The sequence below is a fragment of the Diabrotica undecimpunctata genome, chromosome 10 (genome assembly GCF_040954645.1).
Source record: "Diabrotica undecimpunctata isolate CICGRU chromosome 10, icDiaUnde3, whole genome shotgun sequence".
NCBI lineage: Eukaryota > Metazoa > Arthropoda > Insecta > Coleoptera > Chrysomelidae > Diabrotica > Diabrotica undecimpunctata.
Genome location: NC_092812.1, coordinates 52854968 through 52876190, shown reverse-complemented (window position 1 = coordinate 52876190; position 21223 = coordinate 52854968). Strand labels below are relative to the sequence as shown.

General features: G+C 30.6%; 3 protein-coding genes across 7 annotated transcripts in view; 2 read left to right on the top strand and 1 right to left on the bottom strand.

Moving 5' to 3' along the window:
* Positions 1-1236, bottom strand: part of unc79 (UNC-79 domain-containing protein) — a 70005-nt gene extending 68769 nt beyond the window's left edge. For 2 of the 3 annotated variants that reach the window (XM_072545940.1, XM_072545942.1), the window contains exon 1: positions 330-1216. In XM_072545940.1, the coding sequence (XP_072402041.1) occupies positions 330-432 (103 nt within the window). In that variant the 5' untranslated portion in view covers positions 433-1216. Of the gene's footprint in view, positions 1-329 lie in introns of all 3 variants that reach the window. The other variant, XM_072545941.1, reaches the window with a different exon arrangement.
* Positions 1237-1314: 78 nt separating this feature from the next.
* On the top strand, positions 1315-9631 carry LOC140451961 (uncharacterized). Its single transcript, XM_072545949.1, has 2 exons — positions 1315-1500; positions 9212-9631. The coding sequence occupies exons 1-2, from the start codon at positions 1470-1472 to the stop codon at positions 9457-9459; spliced, it is 279 nt and encodes a 92-aa protein (XP_072402050.1). The 5' UTR covers positions 1315-1469; the 3' UTR covers positions 9460-9631.
* A 2491-nt stretch (positions 9632-12122) lies between these two features.
* Positions 12123-21223, top strand: part of LOC140451957 (transcription initiation factor IIA subunit 1-like) — a 33398-nt gene continuing 24297 nt past the window's right edge. Inside the window, exons 1-2 of one of the 3 annotated variants that reach the window (XM_072545946.1) lie at positions 12123-12428; positions 18781-18914. In XM_072545946.1, the coding sequence (XP_072402047.1) occupies positions 18816-18914 (99 nt within the window). In that variant the 5' untranslated portion in view covers positions 12123-12428; positions 18781-18815. The remainder of the gene's footprint in view (positions 12429-18780; positions 18915-21223) is intronic. The other 2 variants (XM_072545944.1, XM_072545945.1) reach the window with 2 other exon arrangements.

The following is a 21223-nucleotide window of genomic DNA, read 5'->3' as shown; positions in this document are numbered from 1 at the left end:
ATTTATGTTACATTGTTTTTTTTTGTGAGATAATATTAGTAGAGTACTTTAAATGGTTTTTGAGATTTGACATAATATTGATACATATGATTTAAAAAATTCTATATTTTATCTATACAAAACAGCTGACTGTTACTTATTCAATGGTTTGTAATAGTATAAAAAGTTGCAGTATATGTGTCTTAGCAAAAAGAAACTTGGTAGGCAGTAGTTTGGCTCTGGTCGGCGACATTTAAAAGCAACACTTATATAGATAAAAACAAAACAATTGGAAAAATATAAAAAAATAACCAAGAAATGTGATAACATAGAAGGTAAAAGTCTCTTACATGCAGCAGCCCTTGTACCCATGTTGACAATGCAGTCACAATAATCAAAGGCAAGGGATACACTGAGGTCACATTGTTTAAAACGTACGGGAATCTTCAACATTGGGGGCAGCTTCGTTATTCCATTACAGATCAATAGTGGTAGAAAGTAAAATATAACTGAAAGATTCTACAAGAACATAGGGACACAAACACGTGGCTAGACCCCAACATCCTGCTGGAGAAGATCAATAACATCTTTATAGATATATAGGTATATACACTCGCGCGCGAATTTTTTGCTTAGCGTTACCTACTTGAGAAAGATGTTTACTTACATCGCCTGATTTGAAAAGAACGTATATTTAGTAAACTGGCGGTGGTGGTGTACATTGGTTTTTAAAATCTCGGTTAATTGAATAGGAGTCAAGTCAACAACACGTTACGTTACAGTCTCTCAATCGATAGTCTTCAAACTACGTTTGCTCGGTTCGGTAGCTGTTTGTAGCTGTCTTCAGCAACGTTTTCCACTTTTAAAAATTATTCTACATTCAGCTTATTCAGCAACAAATATAACATCTAACACTTTTAGAAACTACTGAACATTTACCAAACACCTCTAATCATCCTCTGTACCAAATTATATTAACACCAAAATAAATTAACATCGAAATGTAAACAAATTTTATATAATATTATGGTATTGAATCAAATGAAACATTTAGGTTTTGATATTTCAAAACGAGGAGAAAGGTGTTACGACAACGATTAGTGCAAAATCAAAGGAAAACATAGATGTTTGCAATTTGCAACTTACACCAAAATTTAGTTATGAATTCACTAATAATTTTGTTCAGTTTTTCGTAACTACGGTTAAAGCACTAACTATTCGCGAATTTGATAGATTTTTACCCAAATTGGCAAGTGAATGATTAGAAAAGCAGAAGCGCGCAGGCTTTCCCTTTCCATAGGGTGGGATTTCATCTTTTCGATCCACTTTTCGACTCCCTTTGCTCGCTTTGTTGGTCCAGTTTTAGTTTTCCACTTGTTCAGCTCTCGTATTATCCCCCTACTGATCAATAACGATATCTCACGCTTCTCGCAACCGCTGCCGAACGAACATCCGTATTCTCAACATAACAAAATAACAAATATCCCTTCATGGAGCCCGCAGTTGAGCAGATTGAGCCAGGTTAGTCACTTTATATTTTTTCTCTAAATTAATCTAAATCTACAATATTAATACTCGTGTTATATCGTCGCTAATTTTTTTCTACATTTATTTTCATTCACTTAATTATAACCGCTGTCATTCAAAAGTTAAAAAATATATTTTGTAAGAGTAATAAGAGTTAAAAACACATATTTTAGGTTAGTATGTCGCACATATTTTGAATGTGTCACAGTTTATAACATAGTGTGTATAAAAAGTGAAATATCTCACCAATTTTTCGATTCCCTGTAGGTTATGGGTCTGAAAAATTTCCAGTGAAAGTTTTTTCGGCCTAAAGCAAGCTGTCTTTTTGTTAGTTAGCTTTCTAAAAGTATTATTAAAAAATATCTAACTATAAATTCCGAAGTTTAATAGTCGCTTGAACAAAAAATATAGTGAGATGAAAGTACAGTTTAAATATTATAAATAAATAAATAATTATTCTTCAATCCTAAGTTTAGAAAATGGAATATATGTAGAAGTAATTAATTTAAATATCACCATTAATATTGTGACAGATCAATTTTTACATCAAATCGGTAGGACAAACTAAATTGTAAATTAATTAATTAACTATTATTTATAATAACATTTTTTTTTATTTTTTCCTTTATATTGTTCTAAAGCTCTTATCTTGTAGTATCTTAATGCGATTACTATTTTTATTGAGAATAAGCCATAATTTAAGTTTAAAATAAGTTTATTGACGTTTCAATTTCCACTTCGGAAATGGTTTTCAAAATACAAAACATTATTAAATTAAACAAATTTTGTTTTTTGTTAGTTGTTGAAAACTTCTTCTAATAATTTAATTTTATCTGACTCATTCATATTGACAATTCAGAAATATATTATACATTTTAAAGCATTCGTTTCATTACGTTACGTTCCTGGGACGACTTTATTGTAAGATAGTTCATTCAATTACATGAAATGAACTTGAGAATATCCGTCAGAAAAATTATAGCATGTGATTTGTCTTTAAAAAGACAACCATATGCAATGATGACAGCAAAATTCTCATGTTAGTGATTCCATAGTAAATTATAAGGAAAAAACTGGAAACAAACCTCGAATACTATCGTGACATGGAAAATATTTGGTCTTACATTTAGTTTACTCTCAATAAACACCAAACTCTGATTTTATATGTATGTTATTTAAAAACATAAATAATCTATGCTCGATATGTTACTGACTTACTAATAGTGGTATTTTCCTTTTAATAATTCCTCTTTTAATATGGGTAACTAGATCCTACTACATTCTGCCGAGGAATTTGCGACACAATTGGTCTCATTTAGCATAATTAGAGCCGCTTCTTTGATTTTTTTACCATCTGCTTCTTTTAAGACTTTTCCATTGAACCTTATGTTCATTTTCCCATACCTGTTTACATATTTGAAATTTATCAAGTTCTCTTTTTAATATAAGATTCTAACATTTAATTGTCTTGATGTTTCACCTAAATAAAACTGATTGCATTCACAAGGTATTTTATAAATAGAATTCTTTGTTCTTTCTCGTTCATTGTTAGTTGTAGTTTTAGAGAAAAAAGATCTCAATGTGTTTGTTGTTTTGAATGTTGTTGAAATGCTAAATTTATTTTCTATCATTTTAAGTTTTTCTCATAATCCTTTTATGTACGGTATTGTTATTTTCCTCGTATAATTCCTTGTGTATACTGTAGGATCTCGTTCTAAGTTTAGCCCAGTCTGGTTAAAAAAAAAAGGTGGAAAAATGTTTCGCAGATATCTGAAGCTTTTAAGACATAGGTGGGGGATACTAGATGATGAATAGATGAAAAGATACTCCTAGTTTTACCTTGCGTTTTTTTTTAAGCAATAATTTATGGTCACAATTTGATTTTTTGTCTATAATTTTTTTCCCTTATATTTTAAATAAACAATATTTATGTCATTTTTTTATGTCAAGAATATCTTTATTTTCCCGTTTTTTTAATTAAAATTGATAAATAATTTACGGAGATATTTGCAAAAAAGCAGTTTTTTTGCAGTAATTTATATCTATATATATTTTTTTATCAGTCAAATATTTTATGAGTTATTTAATTTGTTTATCCCTGAGGCTAATTATTTAAACTATTGAGCTTGCCCTATGCATGATGCTAGACACATTCAGCAAATTTTATAGGATTCTTTAAGACTTAAACTATCTCAGAAGTTAAATGCATATTGAGTTTTCATCAAAATTATTTACAAAATAAACGTTTAAAAAAGGGGTATGTTTTTTACTTATAAACAATTGTAATAACTTCTATATTTTTCAAGCTACAGACTTGTACGTACAACCATTGGATAGATGGTAAAAAAGCTCACATTGATCATAGAAGGTTTTTTATTTTTTAATGTGAGTTTTTTTACCAGCTATCTAATGGTTGTACGTACAAGTCTGTAGCTTGAAAAATATAGAAGTTATTATAATTGCTTATAAGTAAAAAACATTCCCCGTTTTCAAACGTTTATTTTGTAAATAATTTCGATGAAAACTCAATATTCATTTAACTTCTGAGATAGTATAAGTCTTAGAGAACCCTATGAACTTTGTTAAATGTGTCTAGCATCATTCATAGGGCAAGCTCAATGGTTTAAATAATTAGTCCCAGGGATAAACAAATTGAATAACCTTTAAACTATTTGACCGATCGGGGGGAAATTTCGCAAAAATTTAAAGGACGGTAATTCCTCAATGTTGAAATGTATTATTAATATTTTATTTTGTTAATAAAAAAATTAATTAAATTTATAAATTAGTGCAAAAAAACTGCTTTTTTGCAAATATCTCCGTAAATTATTTATCAATTTTAATTCAAAAAACCGGGAAAATAAAGATATTTTTGATATAAAAAAATGGTATAAATATTGTTTATTTAAATTATAAGGGAAAAAACTTATAGATAAAAAATCAAATTCTGACCATAAATTATTGGTTAAAAAAAACGCAAGGTGAAAATAGGAGTATCTTTTTATCTATTCGTCATCTAGTAACCCCCACCTATGTCTTAGAAGCTTCAGATATCTGCGAAACATTTTGCCGTGAAATCGATGATTTTTGTATAACCAGACTGGGCTAGTTGGTCTGTTCCATTCTGTGGATTGTTAAAAATGCCTTATTTACAAACGATAAAGGATAATCATTTTTTAATTAAACAGATGTTAACAAATGTTTCTGCTCTAAGAACGAATTTTCGTTAGAGCAAGTCATTTTTGCCCTATCGTATAAGGATTTAATGATTCTCTTTTTAATATTGATGTTGTGATTTCATTTGTAATTTAGATATCTGTTGGTATCTGTTGGTTTTCTATACACCGGAGTCTCATATCCAGTATCGTTCTTAGAGATAAAAAAATTAAGGAAAGATAGTGTGTTATTATATAAGAAAAAAATATATAATACCATGACAAGAAGTATCCTCATTTATGGGTGTGAAAATTGGACAATAAATAAGAAAACCAAAAACAAAATAAGAGCAACAGAAATGGAATTCCTAAGGAGAAGCTGCAGAGTAACAAGAAGAGACAGAATAAATAACATGGAGATTAAGAGGAGAATGGGAATGAACTCCGACATAATAGACTACATCGAACAGAAGAGATTAACATGGTACGGACATGTCAGAAGAGCAGACCAAAATCGGTGGATAAATAGAATAACAGAGTGGAGCCCGATAGGAAGAAGAAAGAGAGGCAGACCCCGAAGATCTTTCAGAGATGAGGTGGACGAAGCAATGAGTAGAAGAAACCTACAGGAAGGGGACTGGCTAAACAGGAAAACTTGGAGAAAACGGTTGAGTGAAGGAATACAGTGAAAACTGTGGAAATCCTTGTATATATATATATATAGTGTGTTATTACATTCCCTTTCCATGGCAAATGTTATTGTCCCTTCTTTATCGTTTATATTATTCAGGAATGTGTCCAACAACTCTGATCCATTAGGCCATATTGAGAATACATCATCCACCAAACTGTGGGTTTTAAATTTTGTTTAGAAATAATATTTATTTCATAATCTTCCATAAATATATCGACTAATAATGGAGATAAACTAGAGCCCATTGCTAGACCAAAATTTTGTTTAATTTAATTTTTCTTTGTCGGGCACAAAATTTTACAATGCTTTCCAATTGATCAATATTTAGGAAATGATATAAAAACAATGTCACTAGAAATGATTAAATTTAAAAAACAAGTTAAATAAACTCAAAAAACACTGTCTACTCGATTGGTCTGGTATAGTTCCTGTAAGCAATATATACTAGAACGCAGGTTTTGATAGTTCTGATTAAGATATAGTGCGGCGGCTGGTTGTTCTAGTAATTAAATATGGAATTAAAATATTTATTTTTTGCTTAGGTATATACCGTTAAAGTAGGACATATTGTATGTGCAAAAATTAAATTTGATCATTTTTATTTAAATTTCACCTTACAGGGACCCCCCTATTATCTCATGCTGTCATTGATAACTGAAGTAGGATAGTTTTGGTAATTACTCTTGTTATTGTTAGAATTATTGATACTAAAAGAACTTTATAAACATTTCTAAATTTTGAAAATTCAGCAAAAAATGCAACCCTGTCCCCGCTCTTTTTTTATTTATTTCAAAAATATAAAACCTAAAAATATAACAAAATTTTTAAAAGGAGAGTCTTTTCATTATTACACTTGTAATTTGTCGGAATATTAATTGCACAACACAACAATTAACAAGGAATCACTTAAAATACTTATCGCTTAATTCATTTTCTCCTTCTTTCGTATTTTCTGCGTCACTATCGTTATTCAATTGATTAATAAATTTATTTCCACCATTAATGTGGAAGTGCCCAATGTTCTTATAGTATTCTTCAACTTTAGCGATTCTTTTCTGTGTTTTCTTTGGTAATATTAGATATTTCTTTTTTAGTTGCCTCAATTACCTTCTTATCGAATTTAGAAAATGTATTTGCACGCCTTATGCTTGGTTTTAATTGTCTCCAAATTACGCTATTCGAGAATACTCTCTAGAGCGTATAATTGATTCGTGTGTAAAACTTCAATAATTTGTTTTTTTTATATACAAATCTTCGAAATACAAATCATTTTCCATCAAAAAGCTTTGCAGTTCAGCTTTCATTGAAGATGTATTTGGTATCCTAGTGAGCTGTCGGGATCGGGAATGATAGGAAACGTTGTCAAGCACTATTACACTATTTTGCTCCAAGTTTGGGATCACTTAGTCTTTAAACCAATCTTTAAAGACATCAGCTTCAATATTCTTGTGGTAGTCAACGTAACAATACTTTATTTTCTTTTTAAACATAATGTGCAACATTATGTAAGATTTGATGATAATATACAGAGTTTTAGAGCGACATTGTTTTACCTTAAAATAAGACAATTATGTTAGATTTTATCGAAGTCTTGACTCACATCTAAAAAACAGTTGTACACATAGGTCATTTATTTTGTCCACTACTCCATGTGCCTCGATTGTATTAGGCTTTTTTCTGAACACGAATTAATGTTCAGGAATCAAATGGTTATCTTCTATTACAGAATTCAGTTGGATTATAAGCAGTTTCTCTATTAAGAGTTTTCCAAGAACTTGCAAGCAGTTCAGTATGTAAGTTACTTTATTTCGAGATTTTTGATGTTCTGGGATAAGTATAAACTGGGAAAATAGCCAGTAAGTAGCCTAGTCGTTGGTTTCTTAGGAGTATTTTAATTAATTGCTTGATCAGTCACACCTTGGAGCTTTATTCGGATTTAAGTTACTTCTGATGGTCTTATACATATCTCTGACCTTAAAGGGTTTTTATAGTTGAAACATTTGATGTAGAGCTTGAAGTATTTCGTCCTACTTCAGGCATATTCTTAAGAAAGTATTAGTATTTTTCTCTTTTTGCCTTTTTGCTTTTTTTGAATAGAGACATTCTTGTGATGCCTGGTAGTTCTTTTGATCTAGCATTGGTACCATCAATTGATCTTACGATATTAGGTCGTGGATTTATTGAGGTATATAAACTTTGATATATGTTTTCGATTACATATTTCCGTAATTGCATCTTTGCCACATTTTACTTTGTTGTTTTTATCTTTCATTTGGGTTATTTGCATTTTTCCTGGTGTGGTAATGGATTTCATTACTTTCATATTTTTGTTGTCTATAATTGTTCTTACGAGTTCCGTATTTTTTCCTGACTTGTTTATTTACTTCTGTATATTCCATTCTGTATGCTCCATTCTTCGATATTTTCCAACTCTGCTTGCAGGTTATTTACTGCTATATCTACATTTTTGTGTTTGGCCGCTATTGCTGTGTCATCGACATAAATGCTAAGTAAAGTTCCTGGTGTTCTTGGAATATCGGCGGTGTATACTGTATACAGTAGTCGTGACAGGACCGCTCCCTGTGGTACTTTAGCCTCCGGGGTTTCGAGGTCGGACAGAACTTGCCCTATCCGAACTCTGAAGCTCTGGTTTCTCAAGTAAGAAGAGATTAGTCTGGTCATTGCTTCACTGTATCCATAGCTTCTCATTTTGTAAATTAGCTCTTTATGCCAGACTCTATCGAAAGCTTTTCTTACGTCCAGGAAGGCTGCTCCTGTGTATTGTCTGTCATTGAATCCAGCTGCTATGTACTCTGTTAGTCTGAGTACTTGTAGCTCGCTGGAGTATTCTGACCGGAATCTTTATTGTTCCTCTAGCTGGAAGTAAGCTTATTGTCCTTTCCTAGTTTTAATATCGTAATGGTGTGGCCACCTTTGATCGATTCGGGAAGATCAAGAAGTATTTCAGAGCCCTATTTGTGATCTGGCCTAAGCCAGGTGCTTTCCTTACTAAACTGTTTTTGATTAGTTCGTTTATCTCCTACGATGATGTTGGATGTTTCATTAGGTTCCCCGCCCCTTTCTTGTTGTCCTTCGACTTCTTCTATGAATTCTATATCTTCATCTGGGTGAAAATTTACTCTCTCCGAGGTGATAAGGACGACTCTCTCTCGAGAGTCGTCTCGGCTTTTTCCTTAAAGGAGTAGACAATTCCATTCTCGCCGTGAATTGGAGGGGTGAGTTTTCTGTCATTTTTGAGTATTTTTTAAAGCTTTCAAATATTTTGCATATTTGGGCCTTGCTCCTCAATAACTTGGACATGTTTGTCCCAGTTTCGACTCGGTGTTCTTGTAGTGCTGTTTTAACCTCTCCGTTTAGCCGGTTTGTCCTATTTTTGTCCACCTGGTTCCTTGTCCTTCTGTCTCGCTGTTTGGTTCTGTTCTTTTCCCTTATCTTGTCCTTTATGTCGTGGGTTATGTTTTTAAACCTTTCCATATATGTATTTTTACTTTCTCTTCTGTAGTGCTATTCCTGAATGCTTCCTGTATGATGTTCTCAAACTCTAGGACTCTGTCCTCTATTTTTGTGGATTGTTTATCATTATCACTGAAACAACCATATTGGAATAACAACTGGAATATTTATTCCAGTGCTCACAAATCTCTTGTAGTTTGTCCACTTTGCTATCGTGAGTCAACCACCTGCCCCGCTTGGCTCTCTTTTTATATTTTAATATAAGGATACCTATATATATATATATATATATATATATATATATATATATATATATATATATATATATATACATATATGTAGGTCTCGCCCATTTTTACACTAATTTTATATTTTATTACAGTTACACCAGAATCGGTAGATGAACTTCGTCTTCGATTGCAGAATATGAGGAAACTCATGGAAGATAGAATCGGAACCCCTATATATAACGAAGAAAGGCGCGTGGGTGTAGGAGTGATTGATGGAAACTTTTTGAGCGTAACTTTCGGTGTGGCTTTAGTTGTTATTATCTCTGTTAGTGTATATGCTTTTTATAATTTATACCTTGCTATTTTGAAGAAATTTTCAGATACTCACGATGAATTGTAAATATATTTTTATTGATTTTTTTTATTTAGCAATAAAATTTAAACAGGGTTTTCAAAAATAGTTCTTTTTTATTCGAACTGTATTTTGTTTGCCAACTATCATATATTTTGTTTTCTTAACATTGAGTGTTAATCCATACTGATCATAAGTCTGGATAACTTTGTTCATTAAATTCTAAAGGTCCTCACTGGCTAAAGGCAATAGAAAAAAGTAGATTTAGCGAGATATAAGGCGGTTATTGAAAAATGTCAAAAACGACAGGGTCATCTTCTTTATTTTAAGAACAATTTTAAAAAACTTTATTGGAACTTTTGATAGATATATTATAGAAGAGTTCAGTGGCATACGAGAAATTTTTTAGTGAGTTGTAGGGAAATGCCAAAGTCGTTCGAAATTATTTAAATGGAAACTTTCATAATCGATGGATTAGTACTTATGGTCCTTGTTCACTAGAAATAAATCCTCCTGATTTTTTTGTTTGGCGATGTTTAAAAAAGAATATTTATAAAACTGACTGTAATGCTAAGAAAGAATTATTACAAATCATACATCAAGCATTTAGAAAAATAAAGCCAATGCATATACTCAATTCTGTAGGATATTAAGAAAAATATGTCAATTATTATTATAACAAAACGAGAAGCATTTTGAACATTTATTACAATTTTTAAATTTTTGTGAAAAGAATTCTAGTTGTTTCGTTTTTTATTAATGTTGTTTTTATGTTTATTATAGTGTTAATATTTTTGTAAAATTAATTCTGGTTGTTAAGTAGTTTTTGTTATTTCCATTTTTTAAGTAGATTGATCTATTTCTTATTTTTGGTAAATAAAACTGTGAAGGATTATTATCTGCATAATAAACAATTTATTTGCAGAGTAGCTTCAATAATTGAAAATAGATATATAATACATTATATCAGGTGAAATAGAATTAAAAATGTAAACGAAAAATATCAAAATATATAGGGTGTACCATATAAAAAACATAAGTTGGTATTATATTTCCCTAGTGAGATTGCCTAATAAAATTTCTCGTTCGCTACTGAACTTTCCCATAATATATCCATTAAAAGTGGCAATTAAGTTTTTTAAAATTTTTCTTAATACAGAAGATATTTAACCCTTTCGTTTCCGACATTTTTCAATTATCGCCCTGTATCTCGCTAATGTGGGGAGCTATTGATGATTTGATTGGGTAATCATTACTTTAACGAAAAAGGAAATCATAACATCTTAACTACTGTTTTTCTATCTCCTCTAGTTTTCGGTATATCGTGCAAAACATACCAATTTGGGACACCCTGTACTTGGTCAGTGCCACGGTATCGTAGGTATACCTAATCTTGTTCATGATTACACTATTTACAATATTTTCTGTTGACTCCAGTAAGACTTCTTTAAATATTTCCTTTGAATATAATTGAAGAATAGAGATGGTAGTATGAAGCGTTTTGGCGTTTTCTTATTCCACTCCACTTGTTATATTTATTTCAACTAGCAGTTCTTGTTCATATCTTATTCTTGACAGAATCAATTTGTAATTATCTTTCATCCAGTCAAGGTGCTTTCAATATTTCTATCATTTTGTTATGTCGGACATTTTGCATACCTTTATCAAAACTTGGTTACTGAACAAGGCTTCCATATTAAGGCCACATTTAAAAGTGTAAAATGTGAAAGCCTTTATGATCCGCCAAGTGCAGGTGCTTTTGATAAACGTTTAAGTACGGGGGGTACTTTTATCTCGGGGTATTGAATGCAGGCGGTATGGCTCATAGCATTGGAGGTTAAGGTTAGAGTGTACAGCAGTTCACAATGTAAAAATCCCTACATAATTCAAGCTATAGAGAAAAAACTTGCATTAATTAGGGAATTTTTGAAAACAGCACAGCGCTATGAAGGGCAATGCTTGGAGTGACCTCTAAGTCCGTGCAACTCCAAAGTGTTGGTTATATTTTGCAAAAAACGGTGTTTTTTTACTATAAATGGTAGTTAATTTAGCACAATTAAAATTAACGATTTATGAACTTTTATAATATTGAACTAATTTTACCCTAAGATATTGATTTGATACAATAAAAATAAAAATAATCAAAAAACACCGTCTTTTGCACCTTAAAAGTGGCATAAAAAAATTAAAACCAAGAGTTTGCAGTTGCAAACACTTGGAGGTTACTCCGCGCATTGTCCTTCATAAAGCTGTGCTGGTTTCAAAAATTCACTATTACTGTAAGGTTTTTGAATTACATTTTTTAAATGTTTTGTTTTCTCATTTCTTGCAGTTTTTTTAAATTTCCCTACCTCAGTTCCAATATTGGTTTCGTAGTCTCTTTCAGCTTTATTTTTTTTTATTTTCCATATACTGTAAACATTTAAATAATAGGCCTAATGTTCTTTATTAATATTTCAATCAATTTTTAGTCCTAATAAGAAATAACTATTGATAAAATTAATTGTTGTAAGAAGGTGCGCTGCATAATGAAACACCCTGTAAATATGCAGCGAAAATTCGCTCGATAATAGCATAATCATTAGAAAACACAAATATCTCCAATATTGGTTAAAAATAAACACGATTATCTTATCAAAATGGTATAAATTGACGGCAAGCGCACCGAAGTCGTCCAGCCGAACCAACGAACGAAAATTAAAATCAGTAAATTAATTCCAAAGTACACCATCCAAAGTGTATTCCATCCAACCAAACGAGGTAGAGTTTTATTGTGTTATGTTTGTGTACCTGTTGAACGTCATCATGCCAGTCAAGTTCGCGCAACTAGTCAGTACAGTTGAACAAGTTGTTCAGGCTGGTCGTGACTTAAGATCGCCGTATCAGAATGGAAAGTTAGAGAAAGTTCCGATTAAATTGTTTTTGTGTAAAATTCACAGAGTTTACTTCAAACTATATTATCTCACACACTAGATAAAGTGGAAATGTCAAATTCTTCGATATGTAAATCATCGGTTGTAAGTACTATCTTTTGTCTTTTTTTATTTTATATTAGAAATCTTTATCATGCAATGTTTATAATGTTTGTAATATCTGTTATATTATGTACAAATACAGTTTTCTTTGACAATTTAAAATGATTTTACCTACTGTTGCAATAGATGTTTTTACATGACCTTCGACAAACAGTGTTATTTTATGATATTAATTTCACAGAGGACGTACTGATAATAACGTTGTACTTACTTCAAAACTTTTTCAAATACCTTTTATCTAATCATTGTTTTATTCGCATTTAATATCACTGTTTGTTGCTTGAGTACTTTTCTCATTATAGATTATATTCAAATTGTTACCTAGTTATTTCTTACCTAGCGTATAATTGTTATGCGTATTGGTGTCACAGTTGAAGTCATTAAACTATTTGACTTGAAGTTTTGTTTTTAGTTAAAAAATATAGGGATCTAAGTTTCTAAACGACCAAACAAATTTTATTTAAATAAAGCAGAACTACAATCTATATATTACTAAATAGTACAACACTGGCTGTATAGTTTGTGCTCTTGTGAATCCTTAGTAATTATAGTATGTAGTTATTTAATTACTTCCGAGGAATATGCGTTGTTTGTCTAAATTGGTAAGATTCCTTCTTCAATGGTTTGCTGAGATTTTATGATAAAAGAGTTTGAAGGGTAGTTTCCTATAGTACATTTGAAAATTATTGATAGCACAAATTTTATAGCAAAGGTCAATGCAGGAAAAACGTTGTCATACATAAGTACATAAGTTGTCTTCTTCCGATAAGGAGGCATCATCATCAGTTTCTTCATTTCCCACAGAAATAAGAATTGGTTCTATCGTTTTCTCTATTAACATATCGAGTTTCCAGAATGTTACTTCCTCTGCTATGACAGTCTTATAGCTTTTTGACAACTGTCAGATGAAATTGAAGTTTAAATGTTGAAGTTTAAATGTTGTATTATTTCTCACGCCATATTCCTTCATTTGAGCCCAGATTAGTTCTATGGGGTTAAGTTCACAGTGATAGGCGGTAATCTCAACACTTTAACTCAATGTTCTTATGCTATTTCACTATTTTACTTCTTAAATTTTGGTGAATATTCCTTGAATGACTATCTTCACTTTTTACTACTTACTGATATTACTGGTGACTTGTATTATCATCATTCAAGATTATGTCCAAATATCATGTTTTTTTTTGTTCATGTTAGGAAAAATTTTATATATATTTTAACTTGTGCCCATATCCGTTCAATGGGTTTTAGTTGGCAATATCATGTGTTTTTTGTCGTCTACTGCATAAAGTACTGCAGGCTTATTTAATTTTACAATGTGCAGCAATTCAATTGTTACAGATTTTTCTGGAAAACTAATGTTTCTGCCTATTAGCCACTAATGACGTCCTATTTGTTGCAAGAACTACTTAGAAGACGTGAATGATAACTAGCGTTATTGATTACATAGTTCTATCATCTGCTAAAAATATTCGTGAAAAACATCACTGCTCATATCTTCATGATAGTCTCCTGTTTTTTAGATTGAAATATTAAAGAACCACCTTCTAAAAACCCGTTATAATTTCCAATATGTTATTATTAGACATTGTCACTTACCGAAAGGAACCTTTAATCCTATAGATCCTTCCAAAAACGCCTGCCGTAAAGATTGAAAGTTTGTTTCCTGTCACATTTCACCCCATGTGAAACTCTCATTCATCCAAGTTTTCTCTAATTAAAATATTTGTTTACCTTATGCACGTAATGTAAAACTGGTTCTGAGTTATCTCTGTCTCCAACAAAAAATTTCCTCAGTATCAATAAAAATTGCTTTTTTATCATGTTTTACCCACTTCAATTTTCTTAGAGTTTTCCATAGTTTGGTATATGTAGTACTTACTACAAACAACTGAAAAAACAAGTGAAATAGATACCAAAATAATGCCATTGCTTATTAACAAATATTTTTAAATGCCCATTTTATGAACCCTGTTACTAATAATATAGGCACCCACACCTAAAACTGGCTGCTTCTACAATTTTACCTTGGCGATTGCAAAATTACTATATTTAATTTATCTAGTTCTGCCATATTCACATATGAAACTAAATAATCCTTTTAAGATCCTTTGTTCAAAGCCAAGTAAACAAAATATCTAATTTGGAAACAAACACTTATCTACAATATATATCTAAGATAAAGTAGAGGACATCTTCTAATTGAGGGTAAATGTTCACACGGAATATATTTGCATTAACTCGAACCTTCTTCTGAGCCATCCTTTCCTACTCCTTCCAGGGAGTGGACACTCGGTTATTTTTCCCATTTTCATTCCTGCAGTATGCGATTTTAACCGGTCCATGTTGTGCTTATTTCATCTATTCTACTCTAACTCTGCTGCATATATTTAAAACTATTATTTTTCAAATAATTTTACTATCCTCCCTACACCTCCTTCTAGATATTTAGTTTTTGTACTTTTACAACCTTTTTCTTAAAGAGTATCCATTATAGTAGTTCTTGATTTAATTACAATTTATATGTCTCTGATGCACCTTTATATATATATATATATATATATATATATATATATATATATATATATATATATATATATATATATATATATGTTCGAAAAGATTTCCGCGGTTAGTACAATTAAACCTAGAGCTAAGTAAGATTAGTACTATTATAAAAATTAATATTAAACTCACCAGTCTTCCGGGTTAAACCCGGAAGATATCCATTGGGCCGAGCTTTCGACATCCTCTCTGATATCTTCTTCAGGGCTTCCAAGGTCTCAGTCTCCCGAGCCACCAGACACTACTACACTCACTAGTAGTGTAGTGCACAGTAGTGCAGTGGTAGATCCGAGATATTTATATTCATCTCCTATTTTAAGATGCTCTGTCTTTGACATATTCATTTTAAGTTGCATTTTTCATATTCTTTCTTTAGTTTTCTTAACATGTAGTCCATGTCTTCCTCATCATTCGCTACGTCTACCTGATCATCTGCAAAAAATAAAGTTGTTAGACATTTACCATCGCTATGTCTATTCCCATTCCGGATACTTGTTTCCTCCACTGCTCTAGCGGTAATTGAATATACATTTTAAATAAGGTCGGAGATAGACAACATCCTTGTTTAAGCCCCTTTGTTATTGGAAATAATTCAGATATAAAGTTTCCTTCTTTAACGACACTTCTTGCATTTTTGTATATATTTGCGATAGCATCCACACACTCTCTACTGAGACCTACTTTCGTCAATGTTTGAAACAGTTTTTTCAAAGGTACCGTATCGTATGCCTTCTCTAAATCTACAAACAATAGGTGGGTAGATAGGTTCCTTGCCTTCCGTTTTTCGATTACCTGCTGCAGAACGAATATACCATCAGTGCACTATCTTCCTGCACGAAATCCATTTTGTTCTTCTATGTCTTCATACTCTGATTCTATTCTTTCTTTTAGTATTCGACCGTACAACCTCCCCACTGAGCTGATAACAGTTATTCCCCTATAATTAGAGAATTTGCGTTTATCCCCTTTCTTGAATATTGAGCTGATGTATCCAACATTCCAATCATCAGGAATATTTTGACCTAGTAACCTTCTTAGTTACTATAATTTTTTTACAGTAAAATCATTTTTAGTCACGAATTAATATTCTCAACAGTCTTCCGGGTTGAACCACGTCGATTATACTACACTGATCACTACTCAAAAGAGTACCCTATCACTAAGCCGTTGTTGGTCAGTTATTTCTTATACTGACAATCATACCCTATCTGCGTCAGCCATCCAATTGGATGTTGCCCTACTTCTACCACGTGTAGGTACAGATTTGAGTTTTTCCTCCATCGAGAATAAGACCTTTCGGCATTTCCTAACCTCTCCAGAACTTTAGAAGACACTTCTTGATAAACAATTTCTGATACACAAATTTTTCAACTAAGCTAGTCAAATACCTTCTGCAGACACTATAAAACTGCCGTGTCACTAGTCTCTTTCCTTTTAGATTTTTTAGTGTAAATATGTTATCAAGGCAGGATAGTCCTAGATAAATAAATTACTAACATCTCAACGCAGTCAATTATCACCTAACCTTAATCCATTCTAAATACAAACCGTAACATCGCTGAAAATTTGATTCCCTCAATAGAATTGGTTGATAATTTAAGAAAAATACGCCTGAGATACTTATATTGGCAAGCTAAAAACAATAGACTGGAAATTCCTCCGTCCTTTTTGCTCATCAAGAAAATAAGCACTGTACCAAGTATGTATGGCTTCATGCAATGAATTTTCAGATACGGTAACCGCTTCATAATGCTTGAATTTTTTCAAATACATTATAGTATCGTTTATTGCTACGGTTTCTGCTCTAAATATGGAGAATTCCAAATTTAATCTACAGGATTTCGCTGTTTGTAATTAATATGCATATGTATATCCTCTTCCAATGTTTGGTTTGAAGGCATCAGAATCAATTATTAGACTCTTGCTCCAATTATTTAACTACTAGCAGCGGATATTTGACTTAAACGTGAATCAATGTCGTATTGAGATTGTATAATATTAATCTTTGTCAAAACAGAAAGTCCTCTGTATCCATTGGTTGATTACAGTGAATTAGTGTGGCTAATTTATGTTAACATTGTTGTAAAGCTTTACACAAAGTTGGAAACTTTTTCTTTTTTCAATACATTTATTCTTGTCCAATGGGGATTATAATTTGAAAAAAACATTGACAATAAAAACTCCTCATTTAATTATTAATTGTCTTCGAAATTTCAATGCTGGTTTAACTGTTCAAACATACTGCATTAATATGAGCAATTTAATTTGTAGCTAAACAAACTTATAAAGCTTGAACACACACAGCGCATCATACTTGGACATCCCATATCTTTTTAAAAACCTGAATTAGAGAAATATTTTCGTCTATATCCAAAAGAATCCCAGCGGCATCTGCATGAAAAAAAAGTTTCTTATAACTGTTACATTGGTATGACATATCTGATGATGGGAATAGAAAGAGTTCACGGAGGTTTTGGGAATGGGAATATGAAATAATGAAGGAAGTAGTTATTGACTTTGCAGTGGCCTTTGGCTGTCATTAATACGTGCTTCTATGAAGACTGAATACCAGTATGTTATCTATAGTAGCGGTGGAAGGGAAAGTCAGATATATTTTATGCTGTGTAGAAGAAGTCAGCTAAAAGAGGTTACCAACTGTAAAGTGATAAAGGCTGAGTGAGTAGCTAGTTAACACTGACCGGTGATAGTGGATACGGAGATACACCAGAAAGTAAAGTGGTGGAAATTAAAGGATAAGGATTTGGCAAGGGTCTTTAAGAGTAGAGTGCTGGAAGAGTTTGAGGCAAAAGAAACCGATGTTGAAATAAAGCTAAGAGTGTTTGAGTACTTTAAAAATTTGCTAAATGAAGAACACCAGAGGGAGGAAGCGATTGATATTTTGTGGCCAATGATGAGTAGAATATATGAGGAAGAAAGGATTAGTCCAATAAACACAAAATAAAATGTAAAGTAATACGTTTTAGAACGAATCCTGGAAAAAATGGAAGTTTTGGTATGAAAATATAAATTTATGTCAAAAGTATCAACAAAAATCACCGAAATTCACTATTTTTAATTTTTTTCAATACCTTTTTCCTAATTAGAAGTTTTCATTTTTGTTTTTTTGAAAGGTTATAAAAAAAGATTCATTTGAGCCCTTCTAAATTAAATTTGGTTGATAATTTATTTAAACAATTGCACAAAAATTGCAAAACTTGTAGGAGCAATGAACCTAAAAAAGGCATAAATAATCACAAGAGTTATATAAAAATATGTCTTTTACCACTCTTAAGGTACACATAAATTTTTGTTGAAAAATATTTATTTATTTAAAAGTTATTCCAATAATTGTTTATTAAAAAGTTGTTTATTTGATAATGAAAAACGCGGTTGTTTCCGTCACCTTACCTTATAAAATCTCATTTTGTTCGTTTTTATCTATATTTTTAAGATATTTGAAATACCATTTTCAAAATTATAACCCCATAAAATGAAGTTTAAATAATGGCCTAATTTGTTTATAAAGATTTTCGTTAATAACTTTGCAAGAAATGAATATGAAATAATGCCATTTCGATATTCTTTTAGCTGGCAATTTTTCACAAATTAAAACAAAAATCTCGTACGGTTCTTATATTTTCATTCGATAAATAACGAACTTTTCCAATCCGTTGTACATTATTATAATTAGCATAACAACTATTATGAATTTTAAAAGTTTTAAGTTTATTCATAATTTTATACTTACAATCACGTCTTCGTTTACTAGAAGCAATAAATCTCGAAGCTGCTGCTTTACCAACGATGTGTGATGTCACAGTGAGTTCTTTCTCACAAATCAGGCAGATTCCCTCTCTACTTTCGTCAAATGAACCAAAGCTCCCACATTCAGCAGCATCCATGGTAAATAACTGCATAAAAAATAACTTAATAAGATCGATTTATAACGTTTAAAATTAAAAAATTTTATAATAATTAAATGAAAAATTATTGAAGTATAAACAGTAGTTCAAAAATGTTAAAAAAAAATGAAAATAAAAAGAACTTAGACACATTATTGTTAATTGAGGAATGCAGTTCATATCAATAGAATAGTATAATTTTGTTTTTGTATTTAAAAACTTTTTTTAAAAAAAAGTATTTTCAATAAATTTAATCACGTAGTATTGTGGTTTTAGTTAATTGAGAATTTTAATGATTATAAATTCTTATAGTGCATTACACATTACTTGTGTAGTGCATAGCACTACACAACTTTTTTTTTCTACATAATTTACCCATTTTTTTTATAAAATCTAATATTTAAAAATAATACTTAAATATAAATACCAGCTCTTTAGGAAAAATAATTATTTTTCGCTTTTTCGCTATATGGAGATTAATACACAACACTAATTATTATAATTATAAAGAATAAACGTCTTCTTTAGCCACGTGCACAGTGCACACTTTATATTCTAACGTTTACTTTAGAACTGTTCCTCAAGTGTGGCTACTACAAAACTGGCCCTGCATTTATTATTGTTTTCTCGAGATAGCCCTGATTAAAAAAAATAAATAAAACATCAAAATTGGCGCAGTATTTCCGGAGATATTGTAAAATTTTCAGACGAATTAAATTTGAAGATGTGATTTCACTTTTCAAAGTGACGAGTTCATTCTCTCCACCACTTTTCAAATCGTTATTTATAATAATAAAATAAACTATTTTCAATTTTTATAATAGTCATTCTCAAGTATAAGTATTGAATGTTATTGTCGTACAGTTTCATTTCATAATATTAATAAATAAACAAATGGTAAATTTCTGAAAAAAATAATTGCAAAAAAAATTATTAGTTCCACTTTATAAGATATTTTGTATTTTGTTAGCTTTGAAAGCTTGAGTATAGAGAATAGTTGCCTAATTGCCTCTTTTTATTGACTCCAACCCATCCAAACATATATATATATATATATATATATATATATATATATATATATATATATATATATATATATATATATATATATAATATCGTTAAACTTATCATTATCAATAATAACTATAAATTCAAGAGAAAACACGATTGCATTACTCCCTTCACAACCACGTGCATACGGAAGCTGCAGTCTGTGTAGGCAGAAAACTAAATTCAACCTAAAACATTGTTTAAAGAACATTCCACTAGGTTTCTAACAGGACGACCGCCAGAGATGCCACATAGTGAACTTCGCTTTGATTGCTATAGACGCACGTGTCCGTCAACGTGTTAACAGTGTAAACTATTTTCAAATTGTCACCATAATGAGAATAAATTAGGTATATTAAAATATACAAATAATTTAATTAAAACACACATCCACTATTTTGTTGGTAGGTTGTTGTTATTTTTTGTAATCACGACATTCAATATTTTGTTTATAATTGATAAAGAAACGTTGGATGTAAAGTATAAGTACAACATTTAACCATCAAGGTTTTATTATCTTTCACTTGCATTAAGTGAATTCCACAAAATGATTTTTAATATTATACGTAATAAATAATATTATACTGATTAGGTTGTTTTGCTTGGTATATCTCTTCATATTATTTTTTCTTTTTTTGTTGCTGCTACATGTGGAATATTTATATTTTTTTTTTTAATTTTTTAATATAGCACAATGGAAATAATAGTTTATTATTATTATTTAAACTCAAATCAGGTTTAAATTTGTATTTATTTATTTATTTATTCGCAATAATTTAAAATTTAACAACAATAGAATATCCGAACCATAACAAAAATACTAAAAATTATATTAAAATGAAATGAATACTCCAAGTTAAAGGTCACTCACTCATTTTAGATCCCTAAAATACTTGGTCAAAGGAGGCTTAAATTTTAAAGATTTTATATCACTAAGATCACTAGATCATAATAATCATTAAAGTTATTTCAGTGTCTGAATTCTGTTAATAGGAGAGAATTTGCCAGAGTATATGTGATAGTGTTTTATATAAAACAAAGGCATGTCTCTAAGAATTTTGGTACTACACATTTAGTTCTGTAAAACTAGATCGCATTTAGTTCTGTAGTCTTATAGGGAACTGATATAGTCTTGACGCACGTTTGTAATTACACGTTCTGTAAGTTTAATCTAGTAGTATGGTTGAATGCATGAGCAAACTTTTTTGAAATAACAATTTTTTTTAATTCTGGAGAAAATCAACAAGGAAATTTTGAAGG